The sequence below is a fragment of the Lissotriton helveticus genome, chromosome 5_1 (genome assembly GCF_964261635.1).
Source record: "Lissotriton helveticus chromosome 5_1, aLisHel1.1, whole genome shotgun sequence".
Classification (NCBI taxonomy): Eukaryota; Metazoa; Chordata; class Amphibia; order Caudata; family Salamandridae; genus Lissotriton; species Lissotriton helveticus.
In genome coordinates, this window is record NC_136065.1 from 2,093,365,601 (window position 1) to 2,093,385,453 (window position 19,853).

The window sequence follows — 19,853 nt, forward strand, 5'->3', positions numbered from 1 at the left end:
CTCCCTATGACAGTGTGGACTATACCAATTGTGAAGGCTCTACTTGAATTCCCTCTTCTGTGTTCACTTCTTTTCAGTTTGAGGGACACGCCAGGGATTGCTTATAGACTTTTCTCCGTTCCATTGCCTTAGCTTTAGAGGTCACATAATCCCTTGGCCAGTGCCTTTCCTTCTTAACAGATCTAGACCTACATGTCTTTCTAACCTGTGATCATACTTCATGTCTAGCATGCAGAATGGTAGATCAGCTTCCTGGTGCTAACAATAAACCCCTTTATATATTTTCCAAGTTTCTCGTTGGACTTCCAGACTACAAACCAGTGGTAGTCGAAACTATTATGCGGAAGCAGGCAGTCTGGACTATCTCTGCGGTATCATAAATCCACTCCATCCTCTATTCAGTGTTTTATCTCCCCTCTCATTCCCCTTGCTTCCCCCTACCTGCTGCTCTGTTGACCCCTCACCCCAGCCACCACAGTCGTACTTTAAAAAATAAAATAAATAAATAAATGAATAAATATATATATCATATTTTTTTTTGCAGGACCAAGCAGTAAATTGCTATCGGCCCCTCTGTCTTTACAAAATTCTGCTTTTATACTAGTTAAATGACTTTAAAAAAAATATTAATTTACAAAGGCTCCGTATCAAGAGGAACTGTTCGGAAGCCAATGACATTGAGAAAAATCTAGATGACACTGGTATTAGATCTCTAGCAAGGGCTATCCCTTGAACGTAATTGAGGAAGCAAAGAATAAAGTAATGGAGAAACCAAGATCAGAATTACTGAATGAGCAAGTAGATTTGGAAGATGACGACACGATTCGAATCATTCTGGATTTTATCGTGAAAAACAAATGCTTACGAAACATCCTGAAAAAGCATTGGAATATACTACTGCTTGATGAGTCACTAAAAAGGAAACTACCATCGGCTCCCAAAATTACATACAGGAAAACTGCATCACTAGGCGACATCCTCACACAGAGTCATTTAGAAACACCTGAAAAGGAAAAGGGAAAATGGTTAACAACTCCTGGATTTTGGAAATGTTCTAAATGCAAATCCTGTGAACATGGAATAAATACACAATCATATGTACTGTCCAGTGGAAAAAAGGAATGGATCACTGCACACATCACGTGTGAATCAAAGCACGTGGTGTATGTCTTAGAATGTCCCTGTAAACAATTCTATGTTGGGAGTACCATCAACAAACTAAAACTACGGATTCTACAGCATCTCCGAATAATAAAAAATAAAGATTTGGCATACCCGATAGCATTTTTCCGAAAAACATCAAGGGAATGCCCAAGGATTGAGATACTTTGGAGCCAAAATGATAAAACAAAATGAAAGAGGGGGGATAAAACCCTAGAACTCAGAAGAGCAGAGTCCAAGTTCATATCGGCCCTTGGGACTGAAAAACCATTTGGCACTAATCTGGATGCTAAACTACATGTACATCTTTAAGAATCATGTTATTATAATCTCTGTTAAAATTACTCAGCACCAACCAAGAATACAGATGTTGATAAAAGAGTGAAGAAATATGCAATAAGTGAAACATGTTTCCGTTATGATACCCAACCAAAACCATTGGATTTCTGAACAATCAGCGAAGGAAGAAATGAGTGTGAAGGGTCTCCAAATTGGTATTATCGGGAATATAGGAGAAAACTACCACTACCATTGTGTGAAACAGGAAGAGATACCGTCCAGGACTAAACACAAACTGGGAAATAATTGAAGAAATGCCCCATATGAATGTTATTAACCCCTTCCATGCGTCTGACGGCCGGCGGCCGTCCGACGTCACGGTGGGCGTATGCGGAGGACGGCCGGGGGCCGTCCGAACCACGCCGTCCACCGCGGCGGAATTTTCGCCGCGGTCAAGGGGTTAATATGTTCCTTATTGTAAAGAAACAATTGAATTCTTGGAGAAAGATATATATAATTTGTGTTAAAAAATTACGAATTTGCACAGCATATTTGCACAATGCACTTGTCACTTTATGTACTGGGGATTGAAATGCATCCTATGACAGTTACAAATCCTTAGAGTATAGGCTTTTGGAATGTCAATATGCACAACGTACTTTACTACTGCAATTGTATGAACAATAACACTGCTTACCCGACTCTCTAAGTTATACCTTGTGACTCTACTGATGAATTTTCTCAAGACCTATGGATGCATATTTTGCACTTAGCACATGACACTTTTTCTTTCTCCTAACAACAATGAAAACTGTAACAATCTTGGGGCAATATCATCCAACACAGGTCCTGGAACTTAACTTTACTCTTTTCCTAGTCTGTTTTAAAGTAAATGCAAGGAGATGGAAATTGGGTCATATATATGTAAAGTACTTCACATAGATAAGATTGACCCTCTACACCTCTTGTACACATGTATATCTCAGACATATTCCCTTACATTGATTTTGGGAAATTAGACAAATATCATGTCCGTCACGTCTGAACTGGGGTGGCAGAGTGGGCTAAAGAACGGTGATGTATTAAACCAGATCTGTTGACTGGGTGTGAGTGTTTGATTGGTTCAGATTCTCTGTCCGTCACCACCCCCTTTTGTACCACTTTGTTCGCCATAAGTTGGCAGGGTATGCTCAGACGTGAGTCCCTTGCTCACTTTGCCACTGGATTCAAGCAAGCCTGGCTGAAGACGGCTGTAATGCCAGAAACCGGTCCTAGGAAGCTTGTTTCCGGTCCAGGGAAGGCATGGCTTGGCAGTTTGGGCTGGACTGTTCCCATGAGGCACAGGGTCAGACTGATTTGCATATAGCCATGTCTCAACTGGGGTGGCAGAGTGGGCTAAAGAACGGTGATGGATTAAACCCAGATCTGTTGACTGAGCGTGAGTGTTTGATTGGTGCAGATGCTCCGTTCATCATCACCCCCTTTTGCAGCACCCCCTTTTGTATCACGTGGAAACGTCCAGCAGACTTCCAACATTTTACCATTTTGCCATTTTTACTACCAGTTTTTACTACCAGTTTTTAGCATCACTTATGATCTTTTACTACACTGATCATATTTATGAAGGTGAAATCCCCCTATCAGTCCTTCGCTAATCAATTCTCATAAACCATGGTTAACATCACAGGCTTGCTTAATAACATTACCATTCCTCCTGAAATGTAAACTGAGAATGCCGCCAATATTGTCTTAAACTGTGAAAATGTATCATTGAATGCTTTTAGTAAATGGCAGCTATTAATTGCCGAGTTACAAACACTTCTAAGTGGGTGAATGGTTTAGTCTATTTTAATGAAAACAAACAAGGGATCAATTGCACTTATCATTTTAAATAGACTATCTAGACAGTGGGACTCTATAGTCCAGTTAAAAGCATCAGTCGAAACGCGTCGACCGTCCTTTTGTTTTGCACATGGTGTAGAGAAGAAAAAATAAAAATACTTTAAAGGAACTTGCTATTCTGTGGATTCTCTCTGTGCTGTGGATGCTCTGTGGGGACCTGCCGAGTTGCTTTGCAAATATATAATATATAATAAAAAAATTTGTAGGACCAAGCAGTAAATTGATCGGCACCTCTGTCTTTACAAAATTCTACTTTTTTACTAGTTAAATGACTTTAAAAAAAATATTAATTTACAAATCAGTAAATTAAAAAAAATGGCCCCAGGGTAATTTCTGCAGTACATGTCAACGTGCATGTGTGTGCATATGTCATCACCCATGTGTGCAAAAAATGACGCGGCAAGCAGATGCGTAGGTCCAAAGGGTGAGGCCTATTGGTTTGCCGGTGCTTGTTTTATCAGGATGCAGCTCCTCACTGGATTTGGCACATATGGGTCCCACATGAGAATTTCTAGGTGTATGGCTGCTTGAAGGAGCACTTGCTTGCATACGGGAAGACTTATTTATTTAAGAAGTTTTCTATAGCGCTGTCCAGACCCAAGGGTATCGGAGCGCATTCAACAAGCGGCCTCCAAATTGATGTTCCCATTCTCCCACCAAACGCAGCAAAGTTCCCCAACCTCTGTGATCCCTCTGAGGAACTCCTCGGCTTTCTAAGTCATCTAAGGAGCCCCCTGGGAAGAACCCAGAATCAGCGGTACCTGTCCTCCAGTGAGCCCGGGTGACTCTGCCCCTTACAATAGGTTTTGAGGTGATGTGCGTAATATGCAGCCAAAGGAAAAACGTTGCATAAGAAACCACATCAGAAAACATCTGCAGTTCAAGTAACAGTGATCCGTTTGATGTCTAAACACAATGTAAACATCAAGGGAAAACATACTCGCAAAAGTAATGAAATAGAAACAATTGTACCACACACGGAAGCAGCTAGGGTGCTAAGAAGAAGCAATGGATCAGATTGAAAAATATAGAAAGAAATGCAAAAAGTGGTGGTTGGAAAACTAAGGGGAATTGCGGCAAACGAACAGAAAGTGACTGCCTCAAGGAAAACAAAATCAACAAGAACAAGATTATAAAAGCCGCAACAAAGGCATTCGCAGCAGTTAAAAAACATTAGTAAGAAAAAATAAGGGCATTTATTAGACAAGCGATGTGTAAAGGGAATTCCTGAAAATAGTGATAGTAACTAATGTGATAGTAAATAAAGTAAAAATAAAAATAAACGTATAACGTGGAAAAAATAAAAAATTCTGATAAATGGGAAGGAAGGAAACTGATTTGAACACGTTAAGCTTTATGTGAACTCTCTGTCGTTATTCTCCGGATTGGGTTTGTTTTGGGTTTATTTTTACTCTTGGTTGGGCTTCTTTCGGCCTTCGTTGGACCAAGCTGATGTGGCCGCCTTCACTGTCTGACCCAGCAATGCTGCTGGAAGCGGAGGAGAGAAGCAGCAGCGGCGGCAGCGCAGGGGCGTGCACAGGGGGGCTGCATCGGGTTAGTATGGCTTCCCACCTGTGGAAATGTACATTACCGCGGACTCCTGTCGGCGGCAGCCTCGCACTAAATATTGCATTTCATGAATCCTTAGAATAAAAGCAGCGCTGCAGCATATAGTGACTACAGCAATATCGCATCCCAAAACATAGCTCTCCGATCAAATGTCGGAATGTTGAAATGATGAGCATTCGGTGGTGAAATGCTGCGCCAGCGTCTCACTGAAGTGGCCTGGAATGGTTGGGTATTTGTTTGCAGAGGCCAGCAGTGGTCCTGTACCAGGTGCAAGGATTACAAGCTCCTATTCTTTCGGTGCATTCTGGTACTTTTAGTCCTCAATACATTACTGGTTCGGTAACGCTACAAGTACCAGAATGCAACGAAATAAACAGGTTTGGTGAACTTCTGTCTCCTGACGTTTGATAACTTTAAATATCCGGGCCACTGCAGCCACAAGTCCAATTTTGTTATAAACTAATTGTCAGCGTAGGAGTATTTTAGATATGCTTCTCATCTTAATGCAAATGGCACTCTAAAAAGATGTAATGAATTCACGTATCACGTTGTGATATCCGCCACATGAACTCAATGGCCATATGCACCAGTGTACCCTCGTCAGCAGTGCAAATTGTGTTCAAGATGCACACGCTGCGTGTGTGTAGTTTTCTCGCCTGCATTCGGGTACTGGTAATTTTGCTTTTTCCATTTTAAATACAGGGTAACAGTTTGCAAGTAAAAAAAAAAGTATGACTGTACGACGCACAGGACAATATGAAGTCTCTGATGGCAGGAGTTAGACACAGGTTAGAATCCATTGAGCAGAAACTGAGCTGGAAAGTAGGTTTCACTCACATTAGTGGGTATCGCTTATCTCCATAAAAGTGGCCTTAATTATGTTTTTAAATAATAGGTGGTATAGGAAACCTACACAAGACTTATTGTTGCACAGCTCTAAAGTGTCCACTAGGGGGTGTTCTTGTCAGCCACTGCTGGCCGATTAGCTCACAACGCTTTGCATTCTGGTACTGGTAGTGAAGCATTGACACTTGGAAAAGTAAAATGACAGGTGCCAGAATACAAAAGGGCTCAAGCGCAGAAGGGTGAGGACTGGCAGAAGATCCTTCCACCAAGATAGAGAAACTTGTGAACTGCAGTATGCTTATTTTCAAGTACGCAAGGGTTTGCAGTGAGGATAACTCCTATTTTTACAGTGGTTCTTGGGACAATTTGAGGCGTGAACACAAGGGGATATTACCGGCCTTGTTTAGAGTTTGGTGGAGTGGGTTATCTTCCAAAAAGTGGTGTGTGTCCCGTCTGCTGTTGTGAGACATGACATCAATGCATTCATAATATACCAGACATGGTGGATGTCCCGTATTCAACCAGCTCTACATAATAACCAAATTATATGAAGTCCCAGAAGGCTATGAAAGAGTCTTCCTAAATTAGTGTTTATTTGAAGGCAGCACCCATGAATGAACAGAATATGTGGTTGTATCTCAGTTTCTGTAGAAGTTCCTTTATTTCGTTTTTTGCTACTTTCTCCTAGAGATTCGTCTGGTTCACAAATAAGGGTGTGCAACATTCATGTAATCTGCTTTATTTTATTTACGCAAAATTAAAATCCATCATCTGATGATGTATTTTAGCACGAAATGCATCCTGTCTTCAACTTGACACAAGATTGCATTAAGTGCAAAAAAATCAAGAAAAACAAGTGCTGTGAATAACAGCTGCTTGCGTTCTGGTTGTTCGCATTGTTCACGCGCTATAATAAACATCAGGTTATGTAGGCTTTACTTCCTCTTCTTGTGTTTGTCCCTTCCCAGGATCATGGACACATTACTTGTGTCCTTCTACTGCTCACTTTTGAAGCACTTCTTTTTTTGATCATGCCTACCAGACAGCTCATCTGTGTGGCTGCAAAAGACATATTGTGGGAATACCAACAACATATAGGGGTTTGTAACCCGCCCATTGATTACTATTGGTTGCCTTTCCTGTTAATCCCATTTGCCTGCTTTTTATTTGATGTCTCAGCTCTTCAATCCTGGGGTTGTCCCTCCCAAGGAACAGTGCCTCTTTAGCACGTTTTTTGATTGGCTGGCATCTATGCTTCCAATGTTTGCTTTTCAAGCACAACTTCTTTCTTTTTGGTTAAGTACGCCACAGGAGTGCATGTGTTTCTAGCTACCCCAGTGTACTTCTCTCCCCTTGTACTCCGTGCTGCTGTCTGTCGTCAGTGTGTGTGGCCTCCATATTTTGTTTTGAGGTCACTCTTGTGTTGCTTTCTCGCCTGTGTGCTTGTCCCGCACCTGCTCCACGTTGTTGTCCCGCTGGTTGCTTCTCCTTTTTTAGAGGGAAACATCGTTTACAACGCATGCGACACATTGCATGCCGTTACAATGCAAGTCGTTACAACGATGTGTTGTTACATCACATGCCAGTACAACGCAAGTTGTTACAATGACTTGCTGTAGGGCCAGAAGGTGCAACACCTTCCCTACTGTTGCACACACTTGAGTTGGAATGGTAAATTATACTATTCTAAACTCCAGCGTCCCCCCCTCCATCAAGTCGTTGTAACGACATGCGTTGTAATGGCATGCGTGGAAAACGCATGCGTTGTAACAAGTGCTATTCTTTTTTAGAGTGCTGAAAAATGGTCCGATAAATTTACTATCCATCAGATAATGTCAGCCCAAAGAAGGTTGACGATGAGTTAGCACTGATTTGTGCTGGTGTATTCAATGGGTGGGAATATACCATACTGTTCAGACAGCCTAGGGAGCAGTGCTTACGTGGTAAAGGTACATTAAAGGTTTAGTTGCTGATGAGAATAGATCATTAATGGGCTGGGCATTGCTACATGTGCCCAGGTCAGAAGGCTGCCTTTGTGTTTCTTTGGCTGATTCTAGGAACTATAGGAACTATAGCAAAGGGTGTGAGGAAGATATTGTATATTCTGAGGGCAGCCTCTCCGAGGTAGAACGGGGAGGGGCTGTGGGGGCTGCCGCCCCAGGGTGAAACAAAAGTCCTGTAGAGAAACAGGAGCGTAAAGAGTAGAGGTGGGAAACCAATGAAAACTTGCACCAGGCTCTAGTCAAAGGCCTTGCTCTGGCTCAGCCCGAGGGGCCGGTGTCAGAGTTCCAGCTGTGGGCTGCTTTTTTGAGCAGTCTGGGGCCGATTTGGGCGGTGTCTCTATTTTCGGAATACAGCCAGCGGCCCAGTGGGTGGCTGAGTGGCCTTTCTGCAGGCAGATGGACGCTCATTACAACCCCACCTCCCCCCGCCCCCCCACCGCCGGTTTAGCAACAGAGGTATCACTCCCTTTGTCTTGCTGGCCGGCCCATTAATGTATACACATACTGAGCGGGGCAGGGGGCCTCAGTAGAAGTGGTCTCACTTGTTTTCAGGTGTGTTTCACCAGTGTAAACGAATGCATGCACTTTTTAACCCCCCCTCCTTCTTTTTAATGCAATTACGCTGAAGCAGTGATTTGAGGACAGGCATTATGCATAGGGTGACCAAAATTGTAATGCCAAAAACCGGGACATTTCACAAAAATAGAAGAAGGACTACAATTTTACTTCAAGCGATGAGAGCGCTCCTCAGCAGAGAATTACAGAACAGGCAGTAAGAACATACATACAATGCAATTTTTAAACCCAGTAACTTGCCTATTAATTAAATTGCTTTCTTGAAACAATTGCTAACTATCTCTGCTTTGTAAAACATAAAAAGCACCTCCCACCGTTTTCAGTCGACCTTCTTTAAAAACCAGAACATGAGCTACATTTCTAGAAATTTGCTGGGAAATCTGGTTAAAAACTGGGACTGTCCTGGCAAAACGGGGACGCCTGGTCACCCTAATTATGCAAATGGGGGCCGATTTTTTAGGTCTCGCCTGTCGATGCGCATGCGCATCGAGCAAGCGAGACTATAGGGGCTCATCGACTCTTTATCTAACTTGCAAGGAATCGTGGCGATTCCTTGCAGTGCCCGTGACTTTTAAGCTCAATGCGCATGTGCATTGAGCTTAAAAGCGCGTGCACAGCCGCCCGCATTCCTCCGACACCTTTGAAGTGAAGCTTAGCTTCACTTCAAAGGCCGGCTTCTTCACACCCACATGCCGCTCTGCCCCGCTCCGCCCCCTCCCCTGAGTCATCCTGCCTGCCCAGACTTCTCCTCCCCCCTACTTACATCCCGCTTTCACTTGTTTTACTTACTCTTGTCCCATATACACATATTCCTTTGGATAAGCTATGTAGCGCCCGCCTCCAACAGCCCCACACGTTCTCGGGGGGAAGCTGACATTATCTCCGCTCTTTGTTTACACTGGGAATTCTTGTTCCCATGGTTATCATGACTCGCCACAGGCCCGTCAATCGGCATGCCGAACGTTCTTTGTAACACGCAGACCGACCAGCCGATTTGAATCGTGTATGACGGGGCACGTCGACGGGAGTCTCTCCTCGTTTTCACCATTGACATTTTACCCCATCACACGTTGCTTTCCATTACTCTTCCAATATAAAGAATCTCCCTACTGAGCCAATGGATGACACACTTCTCCAGAGGCGACACGCTCACACGCTTTGGGATCTGCTAACACTGCAGGACCCGGCGCCCACCAGCCCCCTCGCACCCCTTGTGAAGGGATATGTTGGGCATTGCTGCTGGTTCGTTCCAGCATTGACATGCCTTACTTTGCACTCATGCCCAAGTGCGCTTTTTTTTGTTTGTTATTTACCGGCCCCCGTTCACGCATGCACACCATTTGGTAACGTGCATTCCGCAATGTGTGCATTACTTTTGCATCATCTCCCATTGTCCCCATCTCCGGCCCACCCCATCATGCACACCACGAAGATCGGCTAATCCGTTTTAAATTGTACCACCTTTCTTCATACTTAGATCTCTATTATGTATATACCTTTCCCTGTTCACCCATGTATAACGTATTGAGGGCCTTTCTCGGCTAGGACTTTAGACCTACGGAGTTGCCGGCCGCTCTACACTCATTGTCCTCCACTTTTTGATGTCTCTGATATTCCATATGTATTATCATGCCTCTCTTACTATGCTTTAATACTATTCAGACCAATTTTGAGCGCATCTCCTTCTTTCTTCTGACATCATTTCAACACCCTTTTGAGACCTTCCCACATGCGCCACCTCTGTTAGCACCATGATTCGAGCTCCCATCTATGCTCTTTTTTGTTGCTCAAGAAGCTCTCTAGTACCATGCTTACACATCTTCCTTGTTCCACAACAGTTCCATGCATGAGGCCCTTATCAAGGCGGCCCTCCAGAACTATTGGATGCATCATTACTCACCGCTGCTAACCCAAGCATAACGGGTTCCGTCTAGAGATAGACCTACCACGTATGGTTCCTCACCACATTGGACATTTAGACACACACGGAAGATGGGATGCAGCGACCCTCAACCCCTCACTCACCCTCAACCCCTCATCCTCAACCCCTCATCCTCAACCCCTCACCCTCACCCTCACTCACCCTCACCCTCACTCACCCTCACTCACCCTCAACCCCTCACCCTCACTCACCCTCACCCTCACTCACCCTCAACACCTCACCCTCACTCACCCTCAACCCCTCACCCTCAACCCCTCACTCACCCTCAACCCCTCACCCTCAACCCCTCACTCACCCTCAACCCCTCACCCTCACTCACCCTCAACCCCTCACCCTCACTCACCCTCAACCCCTCACCCTCACTCACCCTCAACCCCTCACCCTCAACCCCTCACCCTCACTCACCCTCGACCCCTCCCCCTCGACCCCTCCCCCTCGACCCCTCCCCCTCAACCCCTCACCCTCCCTCACTCACCCTCACTCACCCTCACCCCCTCACCCTCACTCACCCTCACTCACCCTCACCCTCACTCACCCTCACCCTCACCCTCACTCACCCTCACCCTCACTCACCCTCAACCCCTCACCCTCACTCACCCTCACTCACCCTCAACCCCTCACCCTCACTCACCCTCACTCACCCTCAACCCCTCACCCACCCTCACCCTCACTCACCCTCAACCCCTCACCCTCACTCACCCTCACTCACCCTCACTCACCCTCAACCCCTCACCCTCACCCACCCTCACCCTCACCCACCCTCACCCTCACTCACCCTCACCCACCCTCACCCTCACTCACCCTCAACCCCTCACCCTCACTCACCCTCAACCCCTCACCCTCACTCACCCTCAACCCCTCACCCTCACTCACCCTCAACCCCTCACCCTCACTCACCCTCGACCCCTCCCCCTCGACCCCTCCCCCTCAACCCCTCACCCTCCCTCACTCACCCTCACTCACCCTCACTCACCCTCACCCCCTCACCCTCACTCACCCTCACTCACCCTCACCCTCACTCACCCTCACCCTCACCCTCACTCACCCTCAACCCCTCACCCTCACTCACCCTCACTCACCCTCAACCCCTCACCCTCACTCACCCTCACCCACCCTCAACCCCTCACCCTCACTCACCCTCAACCCCTCACCCTCACTCACCCTCAACCCCTCACCCTCACTAACACTGAAACCCTCAATCACCCTCACTCTTACTCTCACTCACACTCTACACCTCAGCCTCACCCTCACTCACTCACCCTCAACACCTCACCCTCACCCCCTCAACCCCTCACCCCCTCACCCTCACTCGCCCTCACCCTCAACCCCTCACCCTCAACCCCTCACCCTCAACCCCTCACCCTCAACTCCTCACCCTCAACACCTCACCCTCACTCACTCTCAACCCCTCAACCTCACTCACTCACCCTCAACACCTCACCCTCACTCACTCACACTCACTCACCCTCAACCCCTCACCACCTCACCCTCAACACCTCACCCTCAACACCTCACCCTCAACACCTCACCCTCAACACCTCACCCTCAACACCTCACCCTCAACACCTCACCCTCAACACCTCACCCTCAACACCTCACCCTCAACACCTCACCCTCAACACCTCACCCTCAACACCTCACCCTCAACACCTCACCCTCAACACCTCACCCTCAACACCTCACCCTCAACACCTCACCCTCACTCACTCTCACTCACCCTCACTCACCCTCACTCACCCTCACTCACCCTCACTCACCCTCACTCACCCTCACTCACCCTCACTCACCCTCAACCCCTCACTCACCCTCACTCATCATCACTCACCCTCAACCCCTCACCCTCACCCACCCTCAACACCTCACCCTAACTCACAATCACCCTCACTCACCCTCACCCTCACTCACTCTCACTCTCACTCACCCTCAACCCCTCACTCACCCTCAACCCCTCACCCTCACTCACCCTCGACCCCTCCCCCTCGACCCCTCCCCCTCAACCCCTCACCCTCCCTCACTCACCCTCACTCACCCTCACCCCCTCACCCTCACTCACCCTCACCCTCACTCACCCTCAACACCTCACCCTCACACAGTGCAATAGGTCTCAGAGGATTTTTAGTTAAAGCTTTTACAATTGTTTATGGCTTTTTTGATTTGTAATTCTTTAGCATTGGCTACAAGAAATAAAAATGCTAAAGATTTACAACAAAAAACCCATAAACAATTCTAAAAGCACTAACTCTAATGCTGCGAGACCTATTGCATTTCCAATGCTTGTTTTGTGTGTGCCCGGGCCGATTTTCAATCCCAATCCGACCCTGGGCTCAGCTCGAGGTTCTCTTGGAAAACAAGCCGAACCCTCATGTGACTTTTTTCCTGCCAACCACACTAGAACCTAATGCACAAAGAATTAAACACAAGGCAGTGACCTTTGATGTAAAATGGGTGAGAAATGGAGATACCCGTTTAGAACTGCTAAAGGTGGAAGTAGAAAACCTGAGCTCATTTTGCTTCTCCGAGCTGTGTGATCCTTGCCAAACATTTTTTCCAAGGAGCTTCCTTAATTCATCGTCAATTATGAGAATAACTTGAAATATATGGGATTGAGATGTGCAGTCTACAAAAATCGCTTGTGTTTAATTTAATTGCGGCCATATATATTGCACAAATGACAAGTGGCTTGCCTCCTAGTGCACCAGTGGCTTTGTCATCAGGGTGGGGGGATGTGAATATATCTACATAGATTTTTTTAACACTCTCTCTTTTAATAAACACCTCTCAGTGTAGTGATATAATCTGATGTACTAAGGTAAAACGCTACCGCGTGTTAATGAAATGTAGCTGGTTGAATATTGACGTGACTTTGTCATATTTTAATACTACTTCGTTGTATGATTTACTTGCCAAAAAATGTTAAAAGCTCAGGTCAATCATGGTGTCTTAGAGCCAAGTCAGACCCTTGGCTCTGCTGTGGCACGGCTCTCCCACCGCTCGTGAAGGTGGTTTGGAAAGATCATGAGCAACTGAGGAATACATCATGGGCGGCTCTTCCACAAGAGCGGAGGTGTGTTGCCTGACCAGCTACGAGCACATAAATAAAATGACATAATAATGCCATTTTATTTTGCCACCAACTTGCGCTGTGTACAGCGCGAGCGGTAGGCAGGGGGCGCGGCTGAATCCTGCTAATGCAGGATTACTGCTGCCCCTTTCAGAGCGCATGTTGGATTGGCCGGCTGGCTATCAATGGCCAGCCCGACATGCGCACTGTAGACCCAGCAATCTCTGGGTTGTGAAACAGCCGTGAGATTACTAGTACAGGCCCCCACTCTCAAAATGAGTTCAGGCTAGCCTGCTCCCACCAATCCTGGCGCTGCTCTCATGTTGAAAACGCCACGAAAGCCGCACCAGGATTGGTTAGATTTGTGTTCCACTGAGCAGGAAGGCAGTCCTTCCATTCCTGCTCTTGGATGCAGGGGAGAAGTGCCGCGTTTATGGTGCGTTTGGTGCCATCGTGCTCACCAGATTTTATAACCGCTAGCCGCCACTGAAATACATACAGCGTTCCCAGTACAGCCCAAAGATTGGCACACGTGTGTATTGCACTTCGCGCCTTTCCTTTTGCACGGGGTGAGATTTAGGGCCTGCTCTTTCGTATGATCCTATAGTCAGCAACATAAGTGCCAAGTGGCAGGTGACATGGGTCCAGGGTTCACTGCGTGTGTTCATGCTTCACGCACGTCACAGGTGACATTGTATCTGCTCATCTATTTCTGAACACTGACCAGCTTCTTCAGTCTCAGTTGCCCAAATGACTATTTGTACTATGAAAACCTATAAGTTGGTGTATTTTTAAATCGGCTGATGCCAAGACCAGCGAGCCATTTAATCCCCGGGAAATTCCAGCACATTTATACTGTTCCCACGATTTTAAATAATTTTAAACAATTTACCATTTAATTGTTTTTATTCATGCGTTTCTTATATTGCTCGCGTGGCGTTCTGTAGGACTACACTCGTTGTCACGCACACTTGTGTGGAATGTAGCTGCTATGTTTCAGTTGGACTTGTAGCAGCTTTTCACTCATTTTCTTGCCTAAAACATGGATTTCTGACTCGATTACGCTCGTCTCTCGCTCGGCTCTTCTAGCTGTGGCATCTGCTCGCGCACACTAACCCCGCTCTGAACTTTCCCCCGGAAGCATTTGAAATTGCTTCAAGATGTTGTACAATTAGTGAACGCTGTTGTGATGCCAAACAAATCATGCACACTTTTTCAGTGCTAGCCTAACAAACTGGAAACATATGTTTGTAAAGACAAAAAGGCCTGGCGTTGGCAACCTGCCTTTTCACTTTGTCAGTGCTTGTTTCGTTTTGTCAAGGTCTTTGTAAAACCTTGTTGTTGTCGGAACTTCCCGGCTCGTGCCAAAATGCCAAGCATTAGCTAAGCCTATAGGTCTTGCCTATGCGACAGATCTTGGCGTTGGCAATGTGATTTAGCCATGTTGTACACTAGCGTGACTGCTGTTCAGCATGGCTAAATGTTAGTGGCGTGGAGCGGGGCAAATTGGATCAGGACAGAGTGGAATGGGGTACATTGGGATAGGGTAGAGTGGGTGGATTGGTATAGGGTAGAGTGGGGTAGAATGGGGTAGGGTGAATTGGGGTTGATTGGAGGTGGTGGGATGGGGTAGATTGGAGTGGGGGAGTTGGATAGATTAGTGTGGTAGATTGGAGTTGGCTGAGGTAGATGGAGTTAAGTGGAGTGAATTGTGGTAGTTTGGAGTGAGTGCGGTAGATTGGAGTGGGGTAAATTGGAGTAAGGTAGATTGGGGTAGAGTGGGATTAATTGTGGTAGATTGGAGTGTGTAGATTGTGGAAGAGTGGACTGGAGTGAATTGGTGTAGATTAGAGTGGAGTGAGGTAGTCTGGAGTGAACTGGGGTAGATTTGGTGGATTATAGTAGGGTAGACCGTCGCGGCCGGCATGGCTCACGGGTGACGGGGTGAGAGCTTGGGGGGGCTGGAAATAAAAAAAAAAACGTACCTCGAGGCCGGTTCCCCGCGTCTTCTCTTCTCCTGCTCTCCTGCCTCCGACAGGAACAGAAAGCCAGGCTTCCTCACTTAAGCCAATCACAATGCTGCAGTGCATCGTTGTGATTGATCTGAGTGCTGTCACACAGCTCTAGCCAGGGGCTGGACGGGTGGGAATGTCCTCCATGCAGGTCGTAATGCAGCCTGCATGGAGAACAGGGAATCGCACATGCCAGGTATGAGCAGCCCGAGGGGGCCGACCAAACAGTCATGTGCACTTAGGAGTGGGCAAACCTCTTCTCCCCTGCCCTGCTCGAAGAGCAGAGCAGCCTGCCCACCCACCCGCCTCAAAGCTGCAGGGCACGAAACATAAAATGACGATAACTTTAAGTTATTGTCATTTTATGTTTCTCACTGCTTAAAAGCAATGGGGCGACACTCCATCATAGCGGAGGAGCCGCCACTGTGGGTAAAGTGGAATGAAGTGGGGAAGATCGGGGTAGATTAGAGGGGAGTCAAGTAGACTGGAGTGGTGAGGGCTATATTGGGATGGGTGGATTGGGGAGGAGTGCGGAAGATTGGGGAAGATTGTTGTGGAGTAGATTGGGGTAGAATGGGATAGAGTAGAGTGGGTTAGACTGGACTGGACTGGAGTGGAGTGAGGCAGAGTGGAGTGGGGTAGATTGGGTTAGAGAACAGTAGATTGAAGTGATGTAGATTATAGTGGAGTGGGGTAGATTGGATCGTAGTAGAGTGGAGTGAGGTAGATAGGGTTGGAGTGGGGTGGACTAAAGTGAGGTAGATTAGAGTAGGGTAGGTTGGAGTGGGTGGGTACATTGAGGTGGGGTAGATTGGAGTGGGATAGACTAATGGAGTTAGGCAGATTTGATGCAGTGAAGTAGATTGGTGTAGAATATAGCAGATTGGAGTGGGTTAGATTGGAAGGGGTAGAGTGGAGTGGAGTAAGTGATGTGGAGCAATGTGGAGTGACATGGCGTGTTGCAGAGGATCTTAGAGTAGAGGGGTGTAGTGGAATGGCATTTCATAGAGTGACGTGTTATAGAGTGGAGTGGCGCAGAGTGGAGTATACATGTTGTGGTAATGCACTGCCATTACAGACAACACATTTTCAATTGAAATAACCATTACATTTGCACTGAAATATGGTTTAACTGCACACATAGGATAATGTGTACAAATGTCCTCAAAGGTTTGTGGAAGAGTACAGTAAACAAGGTTTTGGCAATGTGGGGCGAACTCAAGCTGGACACCCTGAAGTAAATAAAGGCAGCAAATAGAAAGCTAGAAAATTTGAGTTACAAACCACAAAGCCAATCGTGAGTAACGGACGGAAAGCATCTGGGTAAACTTTCTGAAAGCCCCCAAAATGTGTTTAGCAAACCTGACAGCTGCACCGATTTCTAACTAGGATTGAAGTGTGGTGATTACACCAGCCGAGGCCTGTAGGTTCTTCACTGTCCTCCTGTCAAGGTAAGCATACAGTTAACAATAAAATCCTCTCTTTAGTCTACAAGGCAATTGTCTTCTGAATCATGGATGCCCCGCTACCTATTCCCATCCAACCAGGCGCGCAACGCCCATAGGGCTAAAAGGGCTTCAGCTCCCCCAACCCCCGGTCGTGTGTCTCAGCCTGGGCTGCTGCGGGCGCGGCTGGGTAGTGTCTGGAGTCTTATCTCTGGTACGCCCGAGTTGTTCACAGGTCTTTACAAAGTTATGTAAATATGTAAATGGTCTTTAAACAGGTTATCGAGGCTTAGTTTTTTTTCTGGTTCCAGTACCCCCTGGCCCCCACTCTGCTTATTGCTTACATTTGTATTTTGCAGTTACTACCATAGTGTGAGAATGCATTTCATTAAAAGGAATATAAAGTAGAGTTGCCAAAAGAAAAATGCCAGCCACGTGTTGTTTAAAGAGCCTGCAAATATCTTGTCTTGACACTAAATAGTGTTATAAATAAAAAAAAGTATGTATTCATTTGTAATGTGACTATTCTGTCTTTGTTCCCTTTAATTATCAGTTGTGGATCACTCAGGCAGCCCAAGAACACAATTAAAAGTGCTTTGTATTTATATTTGCTGTTCGAAGTATGCACAGTTGAGTGCTGAAAATACGACTTTAGGTGATTTATGCACTGTCTGGGACATCGAAATAATGAGCTGGCAACCCTAATCATACCACTGGAAGTTAGTTGCAGGATCAGAACATTATTTATTTCCTCCACCCTTGATCCCAGATTAATGCCATAATAGCAATAGTTTAACTTATATCTGAAACCCTACGCCACCGTCAATAACATGCTGAGTTACTTCAAGTGTCTGGGAATGCGCCCTGCATTCAGACCACTCACTCCTCATTCTCGCCCATCACTATCACGCTCACCCTGCACTCACAGCGATCACAATGCACTCACATTGATCACCATGCACTCACACCATTCACCCGCGCACCCTGCACATACAGTGATCACTCTGCACTCACAATGCACTTATGCTGTTCACCCTGTATCTCACCCTGCAGTCATACGAGCGCACTACTCACCTTGCACTCATGTGGCCCTTCACTCACCTGTCCCCCTCACTGCTCAATCTGCAGTCTCACTCAAACAAGCCCATCACTAACCATTCATCAATTCATCCCACTTTGCACTTGCATCTACACCCAAATTCATATAGTCCCCTCACTCACCCCTCTTACCCATCTCTCACAATCTTGTATCGGTCTCCGTTCACCCACATGGGCACTCCTACCACCCACACAGCGCAGAGGGTTAATGTGCCTGCTACAAAGAATGCGTACCATGTAGATCACAGAATTCACTGTGATTAAACTATGAGTAGAGCTAATAAAAAAAATGAAATGTATGTCAGAAAGGTGCTGTAGAGAGATGAGGTACAGTGTTGGTGAGTGGTAGTGAGGGAATTTATGGAAAAGAATGAAATGGGGGAGGGGGAGCCAAAAAAGACTGTTGAACCGTGTGCAACCAGTACTAGGGCCAGCCCTGGGTGGGTGTGTTAGCCCTCCTGAAGTTCGGGTCTAGTTGCGCCCCTGCATCCAACCCTAACCATATCACCCTCCTGATGCCTCAGGTAGGTTATCCGTAGTGACTCGAAATCTACCTGGTCAGATGCATACATTTTGGTGGCCGAGCTCTGCATCAGTCCACCTGGAACACCCACCGCTTAACCTCCACCTCAAAGCTGACCTGGAGTAATCCACAAAGTGCTGAAAAAACTTGTGTTGCTGTAATTTTTACAATATTAATAAGTGCTCCTCAGGCCATCTTCAAATTTCATTTTTTTCTTGTGTACATGATTCCCCCATTTCAACACCAATATATATTTTTTATTTAAATCTCCAATATGTTAGAGATGTTTGAGTGAACAAATGGTGTTTAATAGAGGTGTACCGCTTGAGCTGCGGCCATTGTGAGTGTGTGAATGCATATCCTAATTGTGACACCAGGTTATCTTTCATTCTAGATTTAAAATACATTTGTACACCTTATGCAGAAGAGACAAAAGCTTTTAAAATGTCACTCCTTAAATCTCGAACAATCTCACCCAGTGTGGCCTCTAAGGTTCTTGTTCTTGGGGTGCTGTTTGAGGACGCATAATCTTTCATCCCTCAGAGCAACAAAATGAGCTATCGTTTTCTTTTATTGAAACCACCAAGAGAATCTTGCCATCCTCTGCTTGGAAGGAGCCGACGGGGGTCCATGCAGCCATGTCCACCCCACTGAACCCCAGCATTGCTTAGTCCTTGGGACCTCCCTGGTTTCTTCTCACTGGGCTCCAGTCCTCCCGAGCGGGGCTGCTTTCGCATAATTCGGCTTCAATCTCTGGACCTCCCTTTCTGTCCCGTTTTCCAAACTCCATCAGGTTCTTGCTTGAAATGAATTCAGTCCGAACCCCTGTGAGCAGCCACGGCCCGTGGAGGGAGTTTCGGTGGGGCAGAAAGGCGGGGCGGGGGAGGGGCAGGGTGGGGGGTGCTAAAAAACGGAATATGGATAATTGGAAGTAAGTAAACAATTTAATTAATAAAACGAATGTCGTAGCGCGCCCTGCATCGCAAAATGCCCCTACTCCCACACTCAGTTCTTTATCTTAAGTCGCCCCTGCATTACCTGTTTGTTGTTCTCGCCCCCGCACGTACCTGGGCCCCAGTCGGTGCTGCCTCCCCCTGGAGCTGCTGGACTCGGGTCCCACCTGGTTTCTGTCTGAAAAGGTTCCTCGTGTCTTAGTTGCTTCCTGAGCCAGGATACCCCTGGGTAACGTAGCGCTCCATAAGCTCCAACCATCATTCATTGATTCATTCATCGATTAATGCACTCCGACTTTCTCGAATAGTCACAACAAACGATTTATTGGGTTCTCTGCTACACATCGTTTCTCTCAAACAGTATCCCTCTTAAACTTTCACTCTTTTTGTCTCACACACTCTCTAGCCATCTGTTTCTCTCACGTGCACTTTCTGTCCTACACATACTATCTCAGTCACACCCACACCCACACACACTCTCAC

At 46.4% G+C, this 19,853-nt stretch overlaps 1 protein-coding gene across 3 annotated transcripts in view; it reads left to right on the plus strand.

Annotated features, from left to right (window-relative positions):
* Positions 1-19,853, plus strand: part of MVB12B (multivesicular body subunit 12B) — a 465,376-nt gene that overhangs the window by 92,684 nt on the left and 352,839 nt on the right. For 2 of the 3 annotated variants that reach the window (XM_078646101.1, XM_078646103.1), the window contains exon 1: positions 4,804-4,896. The exons of the other annotated variant lie outside the window; for it this stretch is intronic. In XM_078646101.1, coding sequence (XP_078502227.1) covers positions 4,825-4,896 — 72 coding nt within the window. In that variant the 5' untranslated portion in view covers positions 4,804-4,824. Of the gene's footprint in view, positions 1-4,803; positions 4,897-19,853 lie in introns of those variants that run through there. 3 annotated transcript variants of the gene reach the window in all.